Source organism: Pholcus phalangioides, unplaced genomic scaffold (genome assembly GCF_987345545.1).
Source record: "Pholcus phalangioides strain wild (caught in Gottingen) unplaced genomic scaffold, Ppha-v1.0 ptg000004l_1, whole genome shotgun sequence".
NCBI lineage: Eukaryota > Metazoa > Arthropoda > Arachnida > Araneae > Pholcidae > Pholcus > Pholcus phalangioides.
The window spans coordinates 36,786,559-36,810,276 of record NW_028301597.1 but is presented as its reverse complement, the minus strand read 5'-3'; the positions used below and the strand labels follow the sequence as shown (position 1 = coordinate 36,810,276).

General features: G+C 34.3%; 1 protein-coding gene across 1 annotated transcript in view; it reads left to right on the top strand.

Moving 5' to 3' along the window:
- Positions 1–23,718, top strand: part of LOC149087374 (uncharacterized) — a 51,871-nt gene that overhangs the window by 7,352 nt on the left and 20,801 nt on the right. Inside the window, exons 5-16 of the mRNA XM_089231447.1 lie at positions 280–334; positions 1,045–1,100; positions 5,800–5,958; positions 7,030–7,242; positions 7,470–7,583; positions 12,989–13,119; positions 13,797–14,140; positions 14,410–14,432; positions 15,656–15,805; positions 16,344–16,447; positions 19,549–19,642; positions 22,988–23,152. Coding sequence (XP_089087573.1) covers positions 280–334; positions 1,045–1,100; positions 5,800–5,958; positions 7,030–7,242; positions 7,470–7,583; positions 12,989–13,119; positions 13,797–14,140; positions 14,410–14,432; positions 15,656–15,805; positions 16,344–16,447; positions 19,549–19,642; positions 22,988–23,152 — 1,608 coding nt within the window. The remainder of the gene's footprint in view (positions 1–279; positions 335–1,044; positions 1,101–5,799; positions 5,959–7,029; positions 7,243–7,469; positions 7,584–12,988; positions 13,120–13,796; positions 14,141–14,409; positions 14,433–15,655; positions 15,806–16,343; positions 16,448–19,548; positions 19,643–22,987; positions 23,153–23,718) is intronic.

The window sequence follows — 23,718 nt, the reverse complement described above, 5'->3', positions numbered from 1 at the left end:
GGTAGCTTTCTTTTCTCAAATTGCTTAAAAAAATCTATTGAAAATTGTATATTGAGATTGTTGGTATATATATATACCTATAGGAATCATTATTTTATGGTAAGTTATATATGTTTTACATAGCCAATGCATTAGTCTAAAAAAATCCACCATTGACTTGCAGATTTGTAAATATAAAAGGATTTGAATTTTATAATTTAAGCCGAAATGCAAAAGTGATTGTCAGTACTGAAATTTACACCAATAAAATAAAATTTGTTTTTCATTGTATTTTTTCAGGCTGTAAAGAACAAGAATAAAAAGGGCTTTAATATTTCCGAAGCAGTAATCAAAGGTAAAGATTAATCTATCTTTTTAGTTTAATTTTTTCTTGGTTTGGGTAAAAAAAAAAAAAAAAACAGTTATTCATTATATAATTTTGCTGTACCAAGTTTAATTTTCGAACAAATCAATATTTTCACCATTTCATGATTGAACTCATTGTTATAATTTTCATGTTTTTAAAAGACTTACCGGTTTTTTCCAGTTAGCCGAGGGCTCGTCTCAGGACAATGCAAAGCATTCTGCTTTGAGGCTAGTGATTGTTTCAATACGCTCTGTTTAAAGTTGTGATTTCTTCACAATTTGGCAGGGGGTTTTTTTTTGCCTATCAACATCCAGTTTTACAAATTTCAGTTTCAAATTCTGGCTCGGGTACGAAAGCACTTGAGCAGCTCTGGGGATTCATTTGGCCTTAATACTTGAGGTCTCAATCGATATTCCCTCGGCTGTTCATGTTAAAAATAGTTCTATACACACACACACTCACACGCAGTGTTTGCACAATTGCAGGGCAGCAGAAATTTATTCTATAGAATATAAAACTTTTTTTTGTCATTTTGTGCAGGTGTTACAAGAATAAAAAAAAATAGAGGACACATTGTTTTTTGGTCTAATTTGCCCTTCTGTAATAAAATGATATGAATGAAATTTTTTTAATAATCATAAAATGCATTAATATTTACTTTTAGATAATTTGCTCTCATTTCTTTTTTTCTTGCTTAGGATCAGGAGGAGTATCATTTCATGTACCACTTGAAAATCCAATGACTAGTGATCAGGTGAATAATGTCAATTTAGTTTCAAAGATTCAAAATTTGAATATGCTTTTAGATTTATTTATTTTTTATTATTTGTATAAAATCAGCATTCCTTAATTTTTCTGAACCCAAGGATGAGTAAAATATTTGGAACAATTCTGTGGGCCACTATCTACAGCATGAATTATGTTACCATATGTCCCATAATTGCGGAACATTCCGCAATTATGGCCGCTGTGGTGGAACATGGCCGCTGTGGTGGTCGAGTGGTTATAGTGACGGACTCGCGATGCGAGGATCCGGGTTCGAACCCCACAGTGGTGGTCGGCTGAAGTTGGTTTTCTGTGGTTCCCAACTTCAAGGCGCAAATGCGAGCCGATCTCCCCGTTAAAAAGTCTCGCCACAGAGAGCAACAGTCCTACAACGATAAATCATTCAATCATAACACTTCACTCATAGTTAGAAAAACTGGTGGCAGATGGCAGCACTACACATAACAAGCATTACAGAGAAACAAAAACTTCACGTCAGGTTTCACTACACGCACACGCACATTCCCGCATGTACCGATTCGTTGGGGGTTCCGCGGGGGGGGGGGGTGTGTGGGCGGGGTGCATGTGTGGTGTAGCAGTAGTAGGTAGGTGCCTCCAAAAATGGCTCGGGGATCCATGATGTTCTCAAGTCAGCCACCTCGTTGGGCAATTTGCCTGTTGTGGCGTTGTATTTGTATTTGTATTTGTTTTTCTGGCCATTCCTGTTTTTTTACATAACCCTTTTTTTTAACGAAGCTCATTTTTTACTAAAGAATAAATATTAATCTTACACATATATATTTGTCAGTTTCAGCGGTTCCCCCCTAACTACATTTAAAATCATTGCAATTTGCCCTGTCCTTAATTTCTCATGAATTAATAATTTCAACAGCAGGCAATTTTGCTTAAGATGGCAATGTTTTTGGTGACAATTGATGATGTCACCAAATTAGTATTTTGTATATATATATTTCCTGTATTTTGCCGGGTTCAATATTCTTATTTCTGTATTCTGAATGAAATACTGTCACTTAGTCATGATGAATACTTTTTGTGTGGAAATGTATTATTTACTTTGATTTGCAACAGCAGCAGCCTTTCATTTCCTCACTTTTCAGCAATTTTAGCAATATAACATATATAAAATTATAATTTCCTGGGTTAGATATGGTAACCTTGAGTATGGAGGTGTAGTTTTTATTTGAACCAAAAAGGATATTTCTAGTATTGTTCACAAGAATTGGATAATTTTCATTCAGGTAGAATTGAATTATCAAGTCTGCCTGCGGACCATAGGTTGAAAAATGCTGATTTAGATTGATTTGCTATATACAGTCCACCCTCGTTTTTATGAGTTGAAGTGAACTTGAACAATATACTTTAGTAAAATTTAATGTTCCAAAATGGGAAAAACTTTTTTTAAGATAATGGTATATTGTTTAGTACCTAGTGTGCTCATCCAAAATATGAGGACACAGCGCTTCGATTCCCTGCATACCACTTTCAATTCTAATATGGAAACTATACAGCAGTGCTTTTTGAACATGAAAGACAAAATTCTGGCATCATAAATACATTAGTCACGCATATACACACTCAACACATTCTGGCATGCACTAATTTGTTAGGAATTCCCCAGAGGGATGAATGTACAGTGCATAGCAGCTGTTTAAAATTATTGAAGTTTACTACTACTAAACCATACATGTACCTCATCCATATTCCTCTGCAGAACCTCTAACGAATTGGTACATGTTGGAATGTGCGTGTAGTGAAACCTGACGTGAAGTTTGTTTCTTTGTAATGCTTATTATGTGTAGTGCTGCCATCTGCCATCATTTTTTCTAACTATGAGTGAAGTGTAATGATTGAATAATTGTATCGTTGTAGGCCTGTTGCTCTGTGGCGAGATCGGCTCGTATTTATGGCTCGAAGTTGGAAACCGCAGAAAACCAACTTCAGCCGACCACCACTGCGGGGCGATGGGGTTTGAACCTGGGACCTTGCGACACGAGTCCATCACTAGACCACCACAGCAGCTATTGAAGTTTACTGAAAACTGACTGTTTATGTGAAGATATTGATTTTTTTTTAATGAAAAATTTCTCTACAGGGACACAAACCCATCTTTTCTTTTGTATTCCATATGAGTATGCTACCGCTATGCTATAGAAGCAAATAGAATATTTCTTTCTCGGAGCATATATACAGTCGAACCCTGTTGTGACCCCACCATCCGTTCAAAGAACTTTTGCACTATAACGAGTTTGGAGTTATGTCAGATCATGGTTGGAAAGTACAAAAACTAAATAAACAAAGGGAGATAATGGTGGTATTGCTTTTTTAGTATATTGGTTTGATAATTTAGAATTTCCAGTTTTCTAGATATTGAAAGAACTATTTTTGACATGATTTGAATTGAGCAAATCCAGGGAGATGATAACGCTGAAAATGAAATGACCAGCGATTAAAAACATACACTGTTAAAAACTTTCAAACCTTGAACAAATTGGTGCACTACACTCATCGTATACTTTCCCTTATCAATAAATCTATTTTGCTGAATATATATATATTTCTTGTTTTGGTCCCTACATGCATTCAGGTATTTAATGTGCTTTTTAAGACCCCCCCCCCCCCTACCAGACCATTCTTTATACTTCAATTCATTTGCACAAATTGCAATAAATTAAACTATCGTTATGCTCGCTGATGATAACATTTGAATGAAAAGGGATGAATCCTAAACTTTCAGGGAGGAAAAAATGTTGGGGTTGAAATATTGTGGAAATTTTTTCAAAAATGATAAATTAACTGTAAATGCACATAAACAACAGTGGCGTTATAACGGTTTTTTATGTTATCTATATATATAAAATTGATTTTCTGTCTGTGTGTGTGTGTTCTCTATACAAATCTACAATTTTAGATTGATCATCACCACATTTTGCATATATACCAAATGGGACCCGACTTGAACGATAGGCTACTTTAAAATTTCATCAGAGCAGGGCAAATGCCCCAAATGGGCAAAAAACTGTCAGGCAACAATGGTTTCTGGGCCTCAACAATCACTTTCCGAATGTTTACTTTGGTTACCGTGGTTCCCTAGCAATGCGTTTAAGATGTTTATATGCCTTTACAATGGTTTGTCATTTCTTCAACGCTGTCAGTATATGTATAATATTTATGCCTTTTTAATGGTTTGCCGCATTTTCAATACTCCCAGTAATAAGATTTTTTGAATGACGTCATAATCATCATCAGCATCGCTTCGAGGTTCAGGAAAAGGGTGATCCTCATAGAAATCAGTGTTAAAATTGCAGATTTTAATGTAGAAATGAGGAAATTTGGTGGGGTTTTCTGTCACATCAATAATTTAAAAAATTGTATTAAATACTCAATTTCTCAAATATTGAGTTCGCTTAGAGATATACGAAGCCCAGAAAATTAAATATCAAGTAATTAGCCGGACCTACTTTCGAGTTGGATATCCATACAATAACATTGATTTCAACTTTTTATTTATATCTTCTCAAGCATGAAAATTAATGTCTCCGTATTGTGTCTTTTGATATTCAACTGCATAAATGGATATAGTTTAGGTTTTTTTGAAATTAATTATGGGCCCGTAAAAAGTACATTGAAAAAATTCCACAGTTTTAATTAACAATTTTTGAAGCAGAAGCAGGCAGAGATGGATAACTTGAAGTTCGGGGGGAGGGAAGGGAATCGAAATACCTAGCACCCTTTAAAAAAAGAAAAAAATACCTATTTCTTTTTACGTTTCTTTAAATCTAGATTTGTTTCTTTCATGAGTTGCGCAGGAAGTCGCCATATTGGTGAACTTAGACACGGTTTGCACGTCCCTCAAAAAAGGAGGGAGATATCAAGTGATCCAAAAAAAGCCTCATTGAAAAAAAACCCGGGCAACGCCGGGTACTATAGCTAGTAATCCCTATATAGAGGATTTGTTGACTGAAAATTTGGTGCTACAACGGGAGTGGGGCAGTGCTATAACAGAGTGTGACTGTATATTGTGAATGGTAACATGTAATCAATGACTGCAATCAGCTAATGGCTTGTGAACAACATTAAGGCCATCAGATTGCAACATAAATGTAAAGAAAGATGAAGCATCTTGATGACCTCTTCACTTGTTAATACAAGATATATTGAAAACTAGCTGCTTATGTGAAGATACTGCTTTTTGGAAATAAATATGGTGTTTCTGTAGAAGCGGGGTGAAGTTTTCTTTCCAAAATCAGTATTTTTACATATACAGCCAGTTTCCGGCATATCTTGTAATTAACAAGTTGAGAGAGCATCGTTATATTAAAAGCACATGTGGAAATTTCATAGCTGAAGCTTGGCGAGTTTTGATTTGAGAGTAATAATGACAGGTAATTTAACCTACTAGTTGGCCATCATTTTCAATAGCTTTTTTGCAATGAGAAAAAAATCACAATTTCACTTTTACGAAAAAAAATCTGTGTAATGTTTTCAAATATGCCTTTTATATTTATTTTAGTATGGAATTTTGTTCCACGCAAAAACCTCCTGAATTCTCACTCTCAAAATTTGGCAGCTATGCATTATTAGATTTCCAAATAAGATTTAGTTTCTAATCTATTATTTCATTCATTTTCTGTGATTCAAATAGATGGTTTGCATATTTATTTTTTTAGAGTCAAAAGGATGATGCAACTGATCAGAAGAAGCCTGTCAAAAAGAACTTCTTGAGAAAGGGTGAAGGCCTAAAAAGATATCAGCTTCATAAAATTTATGCTCCAGGAAAAAATCAGTCAAAAAAGAGTTCAAAATCTGACAGTCAAACTAGCTTATGTGTAAGCATCTTGAAAAAAAAAAATTTTGTTACTTGATTTTATTATTAGATGAAAAAGAAATGAGACACAAGGAAGGTTTTCTTTCATTTCTGCAGTGGGGTATAATTGATGATGGTATAGCGATACCTCAATGTTTCTTTATACAGTAGTCTAAGGTGAATGGGACCCAGTTCACTTTGGATTACAAAATTACTGATTTTTTTTGGTGTGAAAAATAATCTAAAACAAAATCTTAACGAGGGAGTTGCTTACTCATGCCTGTTTTGTCCTTAATTCAAAAGTGTAATTCATTACACAATTGCAAGACCCATGGCCTCTTTCTAAGATAGGCTGACAGATTCTCCAGCCTTGGGACTTGATGTGAATTTTTTTTCACAAAATATCTTTTTTTTCTTTTTGTAATTTACTACAGAAGGACCTATGAATAACTTTGGCCTGGGGTCCACCAAAGAGTCTAGTAAGCAAAAATCCCTTCAGTCCCTCATAAGACTCCCTTCAAACTGAAATTACTCTCATTCATAAGAAAAATGAAACACAAAACTTGTGTTTGGCAAAAAACTGTTTTTGAGAAGTAATTTCGAAAAAGTTTGCCACATCGGATTATTCGGAGGCTCGAATTATAGAGACTCTACTTTATGTGTTCGAGGTAATCAATGTTTCAAAGTTTAAGATATTAATTTTGTATTGTGAGCTTGGAAATGATTTAAGGGGAAAAAGGTAATCGGTAGTTTTTTAAATTTTACCAGATTGGTCTTTTATCTATGTGTCTTGTATGAAAACATCAATAGAACTTTGCAATGGGTATTGCAAGCCCACTAATATGTGGCTATTCTTAGCTTTTGCATTCAATGTTCTAAAGCTACAACAAGAGTGAATGTTTTTAAATTTTTGGAGCTAAGTCTAAAAGCTTTTGCTTTAAAGACATATAAATTATAGTTCTGACTAAATGAGGTTTTTTTTCATTGCACTTATCTGTATATTTATAATCATCTTGATTGCCACTATAAAATTGTGTACTCTGTTTGCACTCTTTAATTAAGAAATTTTGCATTCTATATTTATTTTCAATAGGAAAGGAAGGTAAGTAGATTGCAGAATGTTGAAACAAGGAATAAAAAACCCCCAATCAAAACTGTACCTGATAAACGTAAAAAGACTCAATCTGTGACATTTAAAGATCCTGTGGTGGTGAAAGAATCATCTTCCTCTCTTGTATCATTGAAAGATTCATCTCAAAATGCCTGTCAAACAGATTTCATTGAAAATTTCACCAACTTAAAAATGGTAATTTTTTTAATCAATAGTAATAAATTAAAAAAAATGTTATTGACCTATTTATTTTTTGTTAAAATTACACAAAAAGTAACTTTACCATTCATATACATAATTGACAATTTTTTTCTAGTGCAAAAAAAAAAAATTATGAAAATTTTTTGTTGAAATGTATGAGGTTTTTTTCTAAATCTTTTGAAAGCAGTTTTGAAATGAGTCAATCTTTTCTTCAATTTTAGAAAGAATCAAAAGAACTCAAAGAATTTGAAATTCTGGAACATGAAGCACAAAACTCGTCATTTAGCAGTGATTCATCGATCATTGAGAGAATCTTCAGTGATGGATCGCAGAAGGTAAATCTTTTTTGTTTTTAACTGTGAACTTTTACAATTTAACTTGGTGCTTGTATGGACGGTGATATGAGAAAGTTAATGAATGTACTCCATAGCTAAATGTGTGAGCTTTGTAGGGACTGCTCAATCAACTCGCCAACTGAAGATTCCCGTGTCTATCCCATCAAAAAAGGCCAAAAGCCTGCAAGTTCCTCCCCACTGTATTAATATTATACTTTTCGCCTGTATATGTATACAATCGTAATACTGTTATGATTTTGCCACTGTGGTGGTCGAGTGGTCATAGTGACAGACACTCGCATCATGGGTTCGGGCGCACCCCCTGTCATCACAGTGGTGGTCTGCTGAAGTTGGTTTTCTATGGTTTCCAACTTTGAAATGCAAATGGGAGCTGATCTCCCCATTAAATAGTCTCGCTACAGAGAGAAAAAGGTCTACAAACAGCACAAGTATTCAGTCATTACATTTCGCTTCTGAAATATAGATGGCAGCACTGAAAAATATGACACCACACTGGAAACTCAGACTGTTAGGCACACACGCTCATTAGGTTGTAAATTGCCCATGGCGATAGACCGTAGTTGTGTTCGGTTTGGGGAAAAAAATGTCATGATTTTGAATTAGTCACAAACATATTTTTCTCTTTTGTACCATTGAAGCATATATACTTTCAACGCCACTAATGCTATAATGGCACACATGGCTTGTACCCCCCCCCCCCCCGAATACTTCTTTTGTGTCATTATTCACATATACATTTAACGGCATTACTTTTGTCATGATGCACATGTCTACCCCCCCCCCCCCCCACGAGTACCCTGTAACCTGTAAAGCAGCGGTTCCCAACTGGGGGTATGCAAAAAAAAATGGTAATGGGGGCCACCCATCTAAAGAATAAAATAATTAAAAAAGATTACAAATAATTTTAAAAAAGTATAGGTAGAGGTTTTTATACTAATATTGTCAGTTGTAATATATTAACCTCCCTATCAATAAAATCTTCTATAACAGAGAGGTTGCATCCGTTGGAAGGTTCTGCCTTTCCTCTTCCTGCCCGTTCCCAACCTATGATCAGGATTCGTGAACTCCTTCCTCTCGGCTCACTTTGGTGTTTTAGATTTGATTGTTGACACATGCCGGGCTGTGCATAAAAGCAAAGAATTAATTCGTGTTGTATTTAACTTTTGTTGTGGGCGCTTGTATAGAGGCGTGTGCATGTTATTCCCACAATTTTCTACGTCAACTTTTCTACCAAGCACCTACTACTAACATGATTTGCGCTATAGATCAGGGGCTAAAAACTGGATCTGTGCAGAAGTGGACTGACACACCAAAATGAAATTTTGTGCGCTTGTGAATGTGAAAACATATTTTGAATCTTCCAAAAGTGATCTGCAGGGGTGGGAACTCTGCGCCAATTGCGCCGCACTGCGCCAAAACTAATATCTTGCGCCATCCTGCTCCAATAGCGTATTTTCGCATTTTTCTGCGCCAAATAGCGAATTTTGCTTCAGTATGCCCGGAATTTCGGAAAGGACGCCAAAAAAATTTTGTTCCTGCTAGCCACGAAACGTTTCTTTACGAGAGAGAAGAGCGTGTTTTATTCCACTATACTTAAACTGTCGGCCCCTGATCGGGCTTTCCATCGCGAAACCCCGATATTGTCCGTGATCGTGGAACTGAAGATGGCTTGCAATGCCTTTCAGCTTTAAAGTGCAAATTCGAGTGTTTCCGTTTAAAAAAAAAAGTCGTCACTGGAAGCAGCAGAAATTACTGTAGTCGATTGTCATTGTGTTAAATCCCGATGTTTCGTGGAAAAAATTTTCATTCCGGGAGTAAAAAGCGCATGTCCGCCGAATTACGCATGTTAGTTTAGAAACTTTGCCGAATAACGAGCGTTAAATCGCTAATTTTGCCGAATTACGAGCGTTAAATCGCCAATATCGCCAAATAACGAGCGTTAAATCGTCAATCTCGCCAAATAGCGAGCGTTAAATCGTCAATCTCGCCAAATAGCGAATGTCAGATCGCCAATCTCGCCAGATAATGAGTGCTGAATCGCCAAACATCGAGTTGATTGTTCCGAAATTCTTTCCCATTTTGCAACAATTTCTTTCCAAGTATAAAAAAATTAAAAACTTATAAAATTTTTTTAGCTCATTTGAAGTGCTGCTGTTCAAGGCAGCAAATAGTGCCCACAGTAAGCAAAAATCATCTTAAATAGACGGGTGCAAAAAATTTTATGACATCCGCTCTTTCAAACAAGGTGTCGAAAGCCTAAAACACAAAAATCAAGCTGACGAAAAGATGTTTGATAACAAAAGACAGTGCAGTTTTATTTTGAAAAGGGTTGAGGGTTAACGAAAATATTCTTGTTAATTTCACTGTTCCAATTTATAAATATCTGCTCCGAATCTCATATTTTGCTGCTCCAAATCCCGAATTTGCTGCTCCAAATCCTGAATTTGCTGCTCCAAAACTGCTCCAAATCCTGAATTTTGCTGCTCCAAAGCTGCTCCGAAATGGACTTAGTCACTTCCCACCCCTGGATCTGCTAAAGCTACCGAGACCTCCTACTACATTAGCTATCATATTGCGAGACGAGGAAAAAATCACATTGGTGAAAAGATGCTGACAGCATCATGCTGTCAGATGTACGTTTGCAGAGAAAAGTGTTCTAATAATGAGTCAAATAATACAGTGTCTCAAAGAATACAGGACATGTCAGACGATGTTGCGAGCACAGTCATAAGTCACGTCAAAGGTTTTGGATTTTTTTCTATCCAAGTTGACGAAAGTACAGACATTGCGCAATACTCTGTGCTACTTGTAATTGCTAAGTACTTGAAAGGGAATTTGAAGAATATCTCTTTATTTGTCACCCATTGAAGGGGTCGTACGACTGTTAAATACTTATTTGAAATCATTATTTTGTTAAAAAAAAGAATTCAATAGTCAAAATGCATTGGGATCATGACAGATGGAGGAAAATCCACTGAAGGTTGCTATTTAGCCCTTTGTGCACACGTTGCAGAATTCGCTCCTAAAATGAAATGGTCTCACTGCTATATTCAGACAAATCGCTGCATCGAAACTGCTGTCTTCATATTTGCGAAACGCTCTTGATGAAGCAGTCAAGGTTGTCACCTTTATCAAGGTGAATACTACCAACTACAGGTTGTTTAAATTGCTGTGTGAAGACATAGACAGCCTTCACAACGCTTTGCTTTTGCACACCGCAGTTAGGTGGTTGTCCCAGGTAAAGTCCTGACCTGGCTGTTTGAACTTCAGCACGAGGTAGCCTTTTTTTAGGGAGTGTTCGAAACACTTAACGATTTCTTGTCACAATCCGAGCTAAATTTAACAGTCAGCCACTTGGAAGCATTAAAATCCTCGTTTGAAAAATATTTTTCAGAGCCGGAATATGGGTGATCAGTTACAGAATTCGCTCCTAAAATGAAATGGTCTCACTGCTATATTCAGACAAATCGCTGCATCGAAACTGCTGTCTTCATATTTGCGAAACGTTCTTGATGAAGCAGTCAAGGTTGTCACCTTTATCAAGGTGAATACTACCAACTACAGGTTGTTTAAATTGCTGTGTGAAGACATAGACAGCCTTCACAACGCTTTGCTTTTGCACACCGCAGTTAGGTGGTTGTCCCAGGTAAAGTCCTGACCTGGCTGTTTGAACTTCAGCACGAGGTAGCCTTTTTTTAGGGAGTGTACGAAACACTTAACGATTTCTTGTCACAATCCGAGCTAAATTTAACAGTCAGCCACTTGGAAGCATTAAAATCCTCGTTTGAAAAATATTTTTCAGAGCCGGAATATGGGTGATCAGTGGACATCTAATCCTTTCAAAGAAGAGTATTTTGAACCGGCTTCATTGTCGATTCCAGAAAAGGAGAAATCCCTAGAGCTCGCATCAAATACCCCCTCTAAAGATCCTCTTCTATGGTGGAATGGTGAGCCTAGTCAGTTTTTGGGCTTGCCACAGTGACGAATATGTTGAACTTTCTAGAAAAGCCATAATTTTTTTGTTGCCATTTGTTAGCATGGAGCTTGTTGAATGGCCGTTTTCTTCGTATACTTAAAAATAATATAGAAATTAAGAATAAATATAGAAGCAAATTGAACACAGCTCTGGATTTGTGTTCGTATTTATCCTCTTTTGAGTTTAAGTTTTCAAAACTTTGTAATTCAATACAGTGCCAAACATAACATTAATTTTTTTCCCAATCTTTGTGTTAATTTGTTTGCCTATTTGAAAAATAAAAAAGCTAAATAATGAAAAAATAGAACATTTAATTTAATTCAACAGGTACCTTTTTTTTGAAGTTTTCGAAATCTGTAATGGGTGAAACAGATTGGGGGGGGGGGGGGGAGTCTGGAGGATTCTGGGTCGGAGGTACGCGGAAAGGAACTGAGCCAGCTGCGGTACACAGACTGAAAAAGGTTGGGAACCGCTGTTGTAAAGGGACGCATTCTGTACAGCGGTTATCATTTGAATTGTTGCAAATATCAAATCACGTCCTCTGGGCACTGAGCCTGTATCGCTAATTCAACAGAGTCTGGTCATATTCGATTTATTCAGTACAATTCAATTCAATCACCAACTGAATGAAATATTAAAGAATTAAAGCACTTGTCAAGCAGAATTGATATATGTAGGATTACTGTGTGATGCATTAAGACCTGGAACAGCTTCTGACATGTATGGAAGTAATTTTCCCACTCAGGAAAACTGGAAGCTAAGATTTGGTAACATACTACTACTTAACTTTAGATGGACATACACATTCACACTTCATACACATTCCTCAGCAGAATTTATAATGTGATACAGTGTAACTTCTTAATAACTGACACCCTTGGGAACCAAAAATTTTATTCACTAATGAGGAATGTCTGTTAATAGATAGTGAAGCACATTGAAGCCTGTAACAGAATTTTAAGAAACACTATTAAAACAGGAGGTTCAACTGTAGCGATTATATATTTCCTTTGAAGACAGTACCAATAATGTGCTTTAAATCCGTAAGGAATTTGTGTTTTTCCTGCTACTTGTAGTCACCATTGTTTTTCTTTATTGTGTTCATTCCTCTTTGCTAATGAGATGAGTTCAACACTAATGGTTTTCTTGATGAAAAGCTCAAGTTTCTGTGAATTAAAAAAAATTTTTTTTTCACTCATCGATTTAAGACATTTTTCAAGTATGGTCACACTGTACTTTCATATTTAATTTTTAAAAAATCTTATCTTAAAATATTTTATAAGGTGAGTAAAAATTTAGGATTTTCACACTAAAAAACAATTACTTTTGGGGAAAGTATCATGCAGTTTATAGCATGCAAAGTGAGGTAATTTAATGGATGCTATGTTTTTATACATTCCTATTACAGGTCGATAATCATGTTGAATCGATTCAGAAATCAGTAGACCCAATTTCGAAATCGGCATTCACAATTCCAAAATCAACAGAGACAATTCCAAAAACATACTCAATTCCTAAACCAACAGAATCCTTAGAAATGTAAGTTTTTTTTTTTGGTATTTCAAAATTTGGATACGAAATAGGCTTATTTGTAATGTTGTTATGAAAAAAAAATTGATTTGAAGTCTTTTTTTTCCATATAACTTGAAAATTTGTGTATGCGTGTGTGTTAATTCTGCATTGAAAGTTGCATCTCTACTTCTTACAGACTAGTAGTGGGGTGAGCAGTTTGTGGGGTAAAGTAAAGAAGCAGCAAAAATATGAAGCTATAATACTCTTTTTTTGATGCCTAAATACCAATGACTAAATGTTGCAATTTCTCAGAACAGAGAAAAACTGGAAAAAATTTGAAAAAGTGCAGTAAGAAGTCAATTAAGCTCATCGTATCAGATATTTTCCTCCAGGGTTTAGAGATAAGATTTACTTTGTGGCTAATGCCATTGAAGATTTAGATTGCTTGTGTGAAAAACATGTATCGAAATTCCACTGGACCATCACTCTTTAGTTAGAATCCTTTTCCCTTCAGAGACTAGCTGTTAAAGTCTGCATTCGTTCAAATTATTGAATAATTCATTTTCAACAAAATGAATTCAAATAAAAAAAACTTTTCTAATTTTTAAAAAATTTCTTTATATAAAATTTATTGGATTTTTTCTTTTTGCATTTATTTTCTGAGCGTGTAGTATTGTAATTTGGGAAATAATTACTTTAATTAGCAATGCCACAAGATCAAGATGTGAAATTGAAAGTTTTCCTTTGCGTGCTGAGAACATTTCACAAGAAGAAATGCCAGAGTTTATTGCAAGTTTACGAGAACATTTGAGAAGGATTGAACAGGAGTTATCTAGTGATATTGGTGATGTTTTATCCTGTCCATCTTCACCTGATGAATCTATGGCTCATCAAGAATGCACAAACGATCCATATGAAGATGATAGTCTCAAAACTATCACGATGAGTTCCAGTTTATATGATGATGTTACTATGGTAGCCATGAGCGAGACTAGTTCTGTTCTACTTGATGTGGTCGATGATCAAAAACTCCATGGATATGATAAAGGTAGGTTTATATCTTTGGCTAGCAAGTTTTTAGAATCATAATTTTATTTTTGGTCTTTCGAAAAATATTTATACATGTTATTCAACAGAAAGGCATTGTGTCTTTCTGGAGAAAATTATTTTATTTCACAAAAAATTTTCAAGAAATATCTTCCACAAAATTTTGTGGAACCTTTGAGATGGTTATAACTGAGTTTGACTGTACTATGGTCAATTTAAAAAAAATTATCATGGGTGTTGAATTATAAATTTTGTTTGTCTTTTTTGCAGGAGAAGAGAATGTTGAAAATGAGGTGAGTTTTTCAACATTGAAAAAATTTGTTTTAATGATATGATTCTGATTATATTGACCTGTTCAGTGCATACGTGTGCACTCTTTGCATTTGTTAAATTTTGTTATGAGTTACAATTTTTTTGTGTTTGTTGGTGTTAAATAGGTATTTTAATGGAGATTTATGAATTAGAGAGAGAAAGAGAATTTATACTAATTGTTTTGATGCATCGATACTGGCAGACCAGACAAAGCCTGGGCCCTGTCCCTTCCGGGATATTAGCCTTCCACTTGTGTGGTTTGGGCCATGCTGGGGAGGACAAGAAACATTCTAGAGATATAGGCACGAAAACATCTTTGTTGGACAAAGGTCATAATGTACAAGGGTGAAATGATTGCAATTACAGTCCTGTGTGATCTGCAGAACACATAGAAATCAATATTTTGTGTGGCCACCATGGCTGGCAATATTTGCTGCGACACACCTTAACATTGAAAGGAAAAACTTCGGATGTTGACTTGTGGGGCACGTGAGTGCTTCTGCGCCAGTTGCCAAAGTTCATCTGGTGTAGCCAGGGGGGGGGGGGGTGAATGCTTCATTATTCGTTTGCCAATCATGGACTAGATATGTTTGATGGGTGACATTTGGAAAACAAGTGAGCCAAGGCATCAGTGCCAACTTGGTGGGCACTGAACAACAGGTTCCAAAAAGTCTGAGATGTAGTGACCATTAACTTTCTCTTTAACATTTACAAGATTTTTCCCTCCATAAAAGCATCTAATTTTGGCAATGACAAGCCCAAAGCTTTTGTATTTTTTCTGTTTCTCCTATATAAGAACATGTTTTCTATCTCCCATTTATCGCCTACCTGCCAGATTAACTGCCAGTGAGCAGAGCCAGCTTTTGTTCATATTTTGATAACAGAGGGAAAGATAGTGTTTGACATATACCTTTTATCCTATCCTTTGAGTTAGTAAAGGAATGTAGTATAAATAATAGAAAAATGTAGAGTATTTCTCTTTCTGGATTTATTGTTGATCATCATTCAGGTCATCAAAATGTAAAAGCAAAAATCTCCTCCCTTATTGGCGCTTACTTATACTTAAATGGCCCTTCAGAAGAAATGTGGGTCAACATTAATTTCGTTTAGCCACACATAATTCCATTAAGTAATGTTTATTCTGTTTCTAAACATTCACTTTTTTTTGCAACCCAAGATTTATTTGCTACCTTATATTTTTTAGAGCTTAAATGATCATCAAGGTGATGCAAAAAGTGATTCTAGTCATCCTAAATCGAAACTGGTGGAGAAGTCAAAAGAATTGGAGGAAGAAATCGAGTTGTATAAAAGCTACAACAAACAGCTGGCTGCTCTTATGAAACTGAAAGAAGAAGTAAAAACAATTTAAATTTTATCAATTTGATAACTTTTCATACTTGTTTAAAAACTACAAGGTGTTATTTTATGCAGTCTATTTTATCCTTGTTTCATCAATTCCCAGGGTGAAGGCAAAGGAAGCATCTACCCTGGGTGGCAAATTTTATGAAAGAACAAAAACACTGTTATAGAATCGTCAAATTTTGCAGTGGTGGGAGTGGAAAAATCATATTCCCCCTTCTCCCCCGCCCGCCCCATAAAAATCATATTTATAACCTTGAAATAACCAAAAAAAAAAAAAAATTCACAACGATATAAAATTTGGGTACAGAAAACAATTTCTTATGTTTATTATTTTATATTAATAAAATTATATTCTATTTCTTTGTGATAAAGTTTTACTTACTATATTCTCATATTTATCTATGTCATAAAAACTCTTTCAAATTACATTATGCTCATATATTTAACTGTATTTCACTTTTTGAAATAGAAAAATTTTGAAAGTGCTTTATTGATAACCTTACAAGTTGTATATTTGATCTCTTTTACAGGAAGTAAATGCTTTGAGAAAGAATCGAGAAGATTTTGATAAGTTTGCAGAGAGTGAAAAGAAAAAGATTGAGGAAGAAATTGCAACCAAAAGATCACAAATGAAGTATTACTTTTATTTCATTCCTTTCAAGTATTAGATCTTTAGTATTTTTTATAAGTTTTTGCTGATAAGCATGAAGAAGCTTTTTTGCTTGGAATGTTTTATTTCATTATAAGATTTATAAATAATATGTTGATCTAAAGATGCACATATTGCATAAAAATGTGACTAGAAAAATAGGCATTTTTCCTATAAAAATGTGACTAATGATGAGTTCTATTCCTTCAGCTTTCATGATTGATGCATGAAATTTGCATATGCATATTATATGGTTCTATGCAGGGTTGGGTTTTTCATATTACAAGCATCAGAAACTGGTTTAAAGTGTCAACTCTGTCAGAAACATAAATTAATGCTTTTAGATAATGTTTTGAATACAATAAATATATAACATGATGAAAAACTTACATTTTTGCATATTAAATTTTTTTATTTTTAAACATTAATTTATTACAATAATTAAAACAAAATATCAATTATAATTTGAAATTTTGAATTTTTCAACATAAAAAGAGTCTAGAACATATAAAATATAATTTTATGTTTTATTTACCTAAGCTAGTCATTACGTGTGTTCAATTTGCTAACCAAAATATAGAGCTGTTTATTCCAAATATGTGCGATAGGGCATCAGGATTAGGTTTTTCAATTAAAGTGTTTTACATTTTGACTTGTATAAATCCAGAGTTTTGAACAGTATTTTCAACCAAAGCAGAGCTAGCAGGACTTGATACCCAAAGCATTGTTTTGCACGTTTAGATGCATGTTCCATTGGGAAACCATCGTATTATAAATGGTAGTAAATATACCATATCACAGTCAAACTTAATCATTCTTATTTTTGCACTAAGAATAAGTTACCAGAATTTCTCAAAACATTCACTGTCGATCTCGTGCCTGTGTGTGACTTCCCCATTAACTATCAACATAACCTAATATGAGTGGAAGTGAATATGTTAAGCATCATTTACAAGCCAGCACTGCTAAATTAAAGGACATTTTAATCCTACAATTTAGTATTTTGATTGCTAGATATATTCTAATGTATGCACAATGAGGGTGTTGTTTTAAGTATGTGATTATCTGAATAATTTAATAACAGAAATTAATATAGCATAGGTTTTTAAAAGTTGTTGTGCATCACATATCTGTTATAAAGAGTACAGCAGATGTTTATATATATATATATATATATATATAAGCAGTTGAATAAATTTTGGCATGTGAAGAATCAACTGGAATTGCAGAAATCAAATCATTCCATAGTTTTTCCTTCAGCTTTTATGTTATGCTTTATTCAAATTGTATATTTTATAATTTAAAAAAAAAAAACATATATTGTTCAAAATAATTCTGTAGAGAATAAAATTATTTTACAACCATATTAAGTATTTATTGTTTGTATAACATGATCACTTTAAACATTGCATGCAATTAATGTGTGTGTATTTCCAATGGGAATTTTCATATTGAAAAACAATATTTGAGATTTTTAACAGGTTTTTGATAGAGGGTTTTCAATGTGACAGTTTAAACCATAGTTTCCCGAACTTTTCATTCCATCGCCCCTTTCTCCAGAATTTTTTCCTCTCATCGCCCCCAGACCCAAGTAAACCCATAGGATCCTATGTTAAATCCTTAGCTTCTATCGCCCCCCTGGACCATTCCATCGCCCACCGGGGGCGATATTGCCCACTTTGGGAAACACTGGTTTAAACCATAAAAAACTATCATGCTTCGAAAATCTGTCAACCCTGGCTCTACGGATTATACAATGACATTTTTTTCCTCAAAATAGTGAAATCTATATCTACGGTGTTGATCCTTGAATGCTTTTTTTTTTTTCTGCAGCTGATAATTTTTTTTATAGTTAATAAAGCATATTTTGACAGCCAGAAAAATAATTTTTAAAAATGTATTTTGAATTGTTATACTTGTACAAGGCCTTATTGAAGATATGCAAAGCCTCAAAAATTTCACATAAAATAAATGTATTGAGAGAATATTACTTTCCAAATATATAACTACCTTCTTTGTCATTCAAACTATAGTAAAAAAAAATTGGATTGCAAACTTCAAGGGGGGAAAAACATTTTAATAAATTTGCCAAATCACAGCCACAGATGCTCTGCAACAAACAAAGACTTCTTGCCATTAATTGTAAATTAACCTGCGAATTCAAAATATAAAATAGAAAGAATATGACCTTACCTTATGTTCAGCGGTGATTCTGAATTTTCATCTTCAAACTGGTGTCAGTAATGAATGTTTAAATGACTGTTTGCACAAATGTAAAACTACACTTTAAAAGCTAATGCATGAAATTATGATAGCTGAAAGTGATATGCTCTGTTGCTCTATGTTTTTCCTTCAATCAAAAACAACAGTTATCCTTTTCATACTGTTGATTTTTCCCACTACTACTGAACCACACATGCACCTCATCCATATTCCTCTGCGGAACTTCTAACAAATTGATACATGTTGGAATGTGTGTGTAAGTGCAGTGAACCTGACGTGAAGCTTGTTTCTGTGTAATGCTTTTTGTGTGTAGTGCTTCCATCTGCCATCAATTTTTCTAACTATGAGTGAAGTGTAATGATTGAATAATTGTATTATAGGCTTGTTGCTCTCTGTGGCAATACTTTTTAATGGGGAGATCGGCTCACATTCGTGCCTCAAAGTTGGTAACCACTATGGTGACAGTGAAGTAGAACCTGGGTCCTCGCGATGCGAGCCTGTCACTATGACCACTCGACCTCCATAATTGCGATTTTTTTCCCATTGCATTATATTTTATTCATTTATTTTCTGTAAAAAAATCCTTTTATCTTTCTTCAACAGAAATCATGCATTCACCATTTTAACAGAAATACTGTAACATGTTATTGAATTTATTGTTATTCATATCTATATGTTTAATAGTGAGTTTGATAGAGACATTAAAAATTTGCATATGATATATTAGCATCAAATTGAAATGAATATTTTACTTTTTATTTGATCATTTTTGTCTCATCACAGTCATTTTCTGTACAGGACGGGTGATTAGTAATTTAATTTATGACATTAGTTAAGGATTTTTGTCATTTATTATATTTTAGGAGAGAAAAAGACACATTCAAGAGGTATCAGAAATTAAGAGGAGATTTTCCAGGACGTAAGGAGAGGGCAGAATCTGCTCTACTGAGGCAGCAGGTATATTTTATAAAAAGCAAAAAGCAATTATGTTATTGCATGAATCTGTATGAACCATTCACATTCTTTAGAAATGTCAATTATGTTTTCAAAATAACAATTCCTCTTCATATATCAGAATGAAAAATTGTTTCAGTTCAAATAACCTGTGAACCGCTGGTTATAGAAAAATACTTTTGATTTGTAAAAGTATTTTTCTATAACCAGCAGTTTGAGGAAAAGCATTGAAATAATATGCCCATTTTAGATGGGTATTTTTTTTTTACTTTACTAGAGGCAGTGTATATACTGATGTACGAAATTTAATTTTTCATGTGGTCCTCTAATTAGTTGTTACCGTCTTTTATATGCCCTGTGACATCCATTGAATCCTACCCCTTGGACTTGTGTGGACTGTCCCGCAGGTGCAGTCGAAACATCTGCCAGTTGTAAATACCTGCTCTTATAGAGGTAGTACGCCGTCATCTCTAACCAGAGATAAGGAGAGAGACAAACCAAGATAGAGAATGGATGTGTGACCAACGTTGTCGGCACTAAAGTATTTAACTAAAATGTAGAATGTACAGATATTATTTAAAATTAAAAATCATTTCATCAAAAATAATGATTTGTTATCTCATTGGTGAAAATAAGTTCACCACTATGCTACAGCCAAAAAAAAACAATGTTTCCATGTGCAATATTCCATTAAATATTGCTCATTGAAAGTTTAGGCGGCAGCTCAAGATTTAGAAACGTTTCTATTAACTGCAACATTGAAGAACTTTTGAATTTTTGTTTTTTTTCTCAAGTTTGTCTCTTAATATATATATATACAGATATGCCATTGATGAGCTATAACTCGTCAAATATCCAGAATTTTTGAAAAGGACACATAAAAATTTTGTTCATGTGTCCTCCGGGACACGTTCTTTTCTAGTTCTAAAAAGGCAAAAGTAGAGAGAAAAACCTCCCCAACTTTTTTTCCCTTTTTTCACTGTCTATCATGATCATTCGACCTTGAAAAAGTGGTTTTACTACTTTGTACACTGTACTGTATTAATATACACGCAAGTTGTTGAAGAATAAGATGTGGGATATCTAGTTGCTTCCCTGAATGAGGGCTGTGAATTGTCAAATTTTGTTTTTATTCCCCTGCGGATTTTTCCCTTTCCGGTCACATACCTTAAATTATGGTACTTTTGCATCTATCTGCCGGCATTCAAAGACACCCACACGGGTAAAAGGCTTATATCCTGAGAGGGACAGAGCCTGGGTTGTATCTGGTTTGACGGCATTCAAAGACAGTGTCTATACAGCATAAATTCATCTTTTTTTTTACAATATTGCGAATGTGAATTTTTTTCATCATAAAGGATTGGAACGCCCGTTCAAATTGTTAAACTTTCCAGAGATCGTGCAAAAAAACGAATCTGTAAAAATTCTACCTTGAATATCTGCAGTTTTGTTATCTAGCTGCTATGTGGTAGTCACCATTTCGCATCGTGAAAATCACGTGTTTGTATGCAGAATCGGCTTTTGGAGGGGCTCAAGGATCTAATTCTTCACAGAAAGTTTGGGTCACTAACACTCAAAAACAATTTTAAATTAACAGATAGTATAAAAGAAATTATTTTAATTGTCTGCAAAAATATTTTTAATTTTTTATCTTCAGAAAGGGAGGGAAGAGGCCCCCTTATAACCCACCCACCCCCCAATTTTGCTTTTGGTGAAAATCCAGGTTTAGAAAGCGCAGTGGTAATTGGCTAAAAATGTGATTTTCTTAAGTTTTCAAATTTTGAGTGGGCTATTCCTTTGAAAACATTTTTTGTTGCCACAGTGATCACACAGACATAGAACACAAATATGTATACATTAAACTTCAAATGCACACATTACCAATTTTGAGGATAGATGCAGGGCCGCAACTGAGGGGAGGGGGGGGTCTAGTGTCCGAGGCTCTGGACTAGAGGGGGAAACCACATTCACCCTTTATAACTGCTGCTTCTACATTACATGGGTGTGCCAAAATGTGTGCCTGCCTGTTTGTGAAAGTATGTAGTTCTTAAGTGTCTGAGAAAGAGAACTAATTTGCTTTAAATTTGATTAAGAGATATTGAAAGTGCTAAGATTTTTTTAACGAAATGTAAAATCAATCAAAAGGGAATTTATAGATTGATTTATTAGTAAATATAAAAATATGTGCCTCCAACTGTTAATTAAAGTGAATCCTGCTTATAACGGTTTTCAAAAAACTGTCATAAAAAATGTTGTAAATGAAACGTTATAAGCGGGATCAACTGTATATTTGTTTTAGATTTATTACATGTGCAGAATTCCATACGTTAAATTCTCAGTGTTAATGAGCTTTTTTGCAAGCTTTTCCTACTAGTAGACAATGAAAGTAAATGAACTTGTGGATAGAACATGTTTTTAGAAATTAATTATTTATTTGATTCACAGATACCTCCTCCTTCTACACAGAACATGGCCCACCGCTCAATCTCAACAAAGAAATATAAGCAGGTGATGAAAGACCTGGAGTATGCTGGAAGAAAATTCATAGAGATACCAGTGAATTATGGGGGGAGGGGCATAATTTTTTTCAAGATACCTTTTTTTTAGAGGAACCCACTTTCACTAAAATGGGCTCGTTTCTGTAACCAACTGTTCACAAGTTATTCAAGCTAAAACTCACCTGAGTTTTCATCCTCCTATACATAAGATTACTAAACTTTATTCATATTCAAAGATTAAAAATTAATCGTTTAACCCTTTGGCTGTGGGAATAGTGGAAGAAATGTTTTTCTCTCTGGGACAAAAAAATTCCCTTTTTTCAGTTTTCTTTTGTGAAAGATGCAAATGATGGCAATCAAACTCAAACATTGCAAATTAAGTACAATAAAAAAGTAGGGGACAGGGTTGATGCAAGCAGAAAATCTGGGTTTGAACCCACTATCATCGGTACATTAATGAATGGTGACATACTCTATCATTGCACTAGCTCATGCGCACTCACTCCATACAGTACAACTAAACCTGTCAGAGAATAAAGAAATAATTTAAAAAATATATAAAAAGTAGAACATGTATGTGCGTCATCTATGTCTCATTTTATATAAGAATTTCATCTTAAAAAAAATAATTCAAATCATCACAGGGTGATTGAGCAGACTACTATACTTATCATCTGTGGATGAGATGATTGGAGCACTTTAAGGGTTAAGATGGCATGTGTTGTGTCAATATATTTGTGAAGATTTATTAAGAAAAGAATTATTATTATAGTTTTTTTTTTTTAATTGCCTTGTTTAGTTTCGGAATAGTTTGTTTTCTACCACTGATCAGTTTTTCCTTCTTCACTAGATTGCCAATCTTCAAGATGAGCTTAAAAAACTTACCTCTAGATCTATTTCTGAGAGTAAACGCTTGAGAAAATTGCTTGATGCAGCTTTGAAAGAAAGGGATATTCTTAGGTTTGAGAACAAAAGATTAGAAGATCAACGTAATGACCTGTTTTCTGCTCTCGAAGTAAGTATTCTGTGAAATGTATGGTTATAGAGGTTGTAGTTAGATAAGTTTTAAGGTGAAATTATAAGTTTCGGAAATGAAATATTTTTCATGGTCCAATGCAAAAGTTTCATATGATATAGAGAATGACAGCTTTTTCTCAGCCCAATGTATCAAGGAAACATATTTTTTGGATTTTATGCCAAGGTAAACTCTGAAAGGAAAGTCACTTGATCTCCATTGGGACTTAAACCCAGCCCCTGTGCTTTCCAGGAAATTTGCCCTGAAATGAAAAAAATTATTTTGTTCATATTCATGTCCTTTTTCACACAGGTTTCACTGTATAAATATAAACTGTGTGTGGTTTTTTTTGGTGTTTTTTTTGCAAGATTAATGTTCATGAAGTGGTCCCAAGACTAGACTTTCATGAAGCTGGGTTCCATAATCCTTATTCAAAAAATGATTTTCCACGTGGCAAAATTTGTAAAAATAAAATTCAGATACATTAGGACATAGAGTTTGATCATCAAACTTTTTCTGTATATTAAATGTAATTTAGCTTATCACACTGATGTGATTTTCATGTA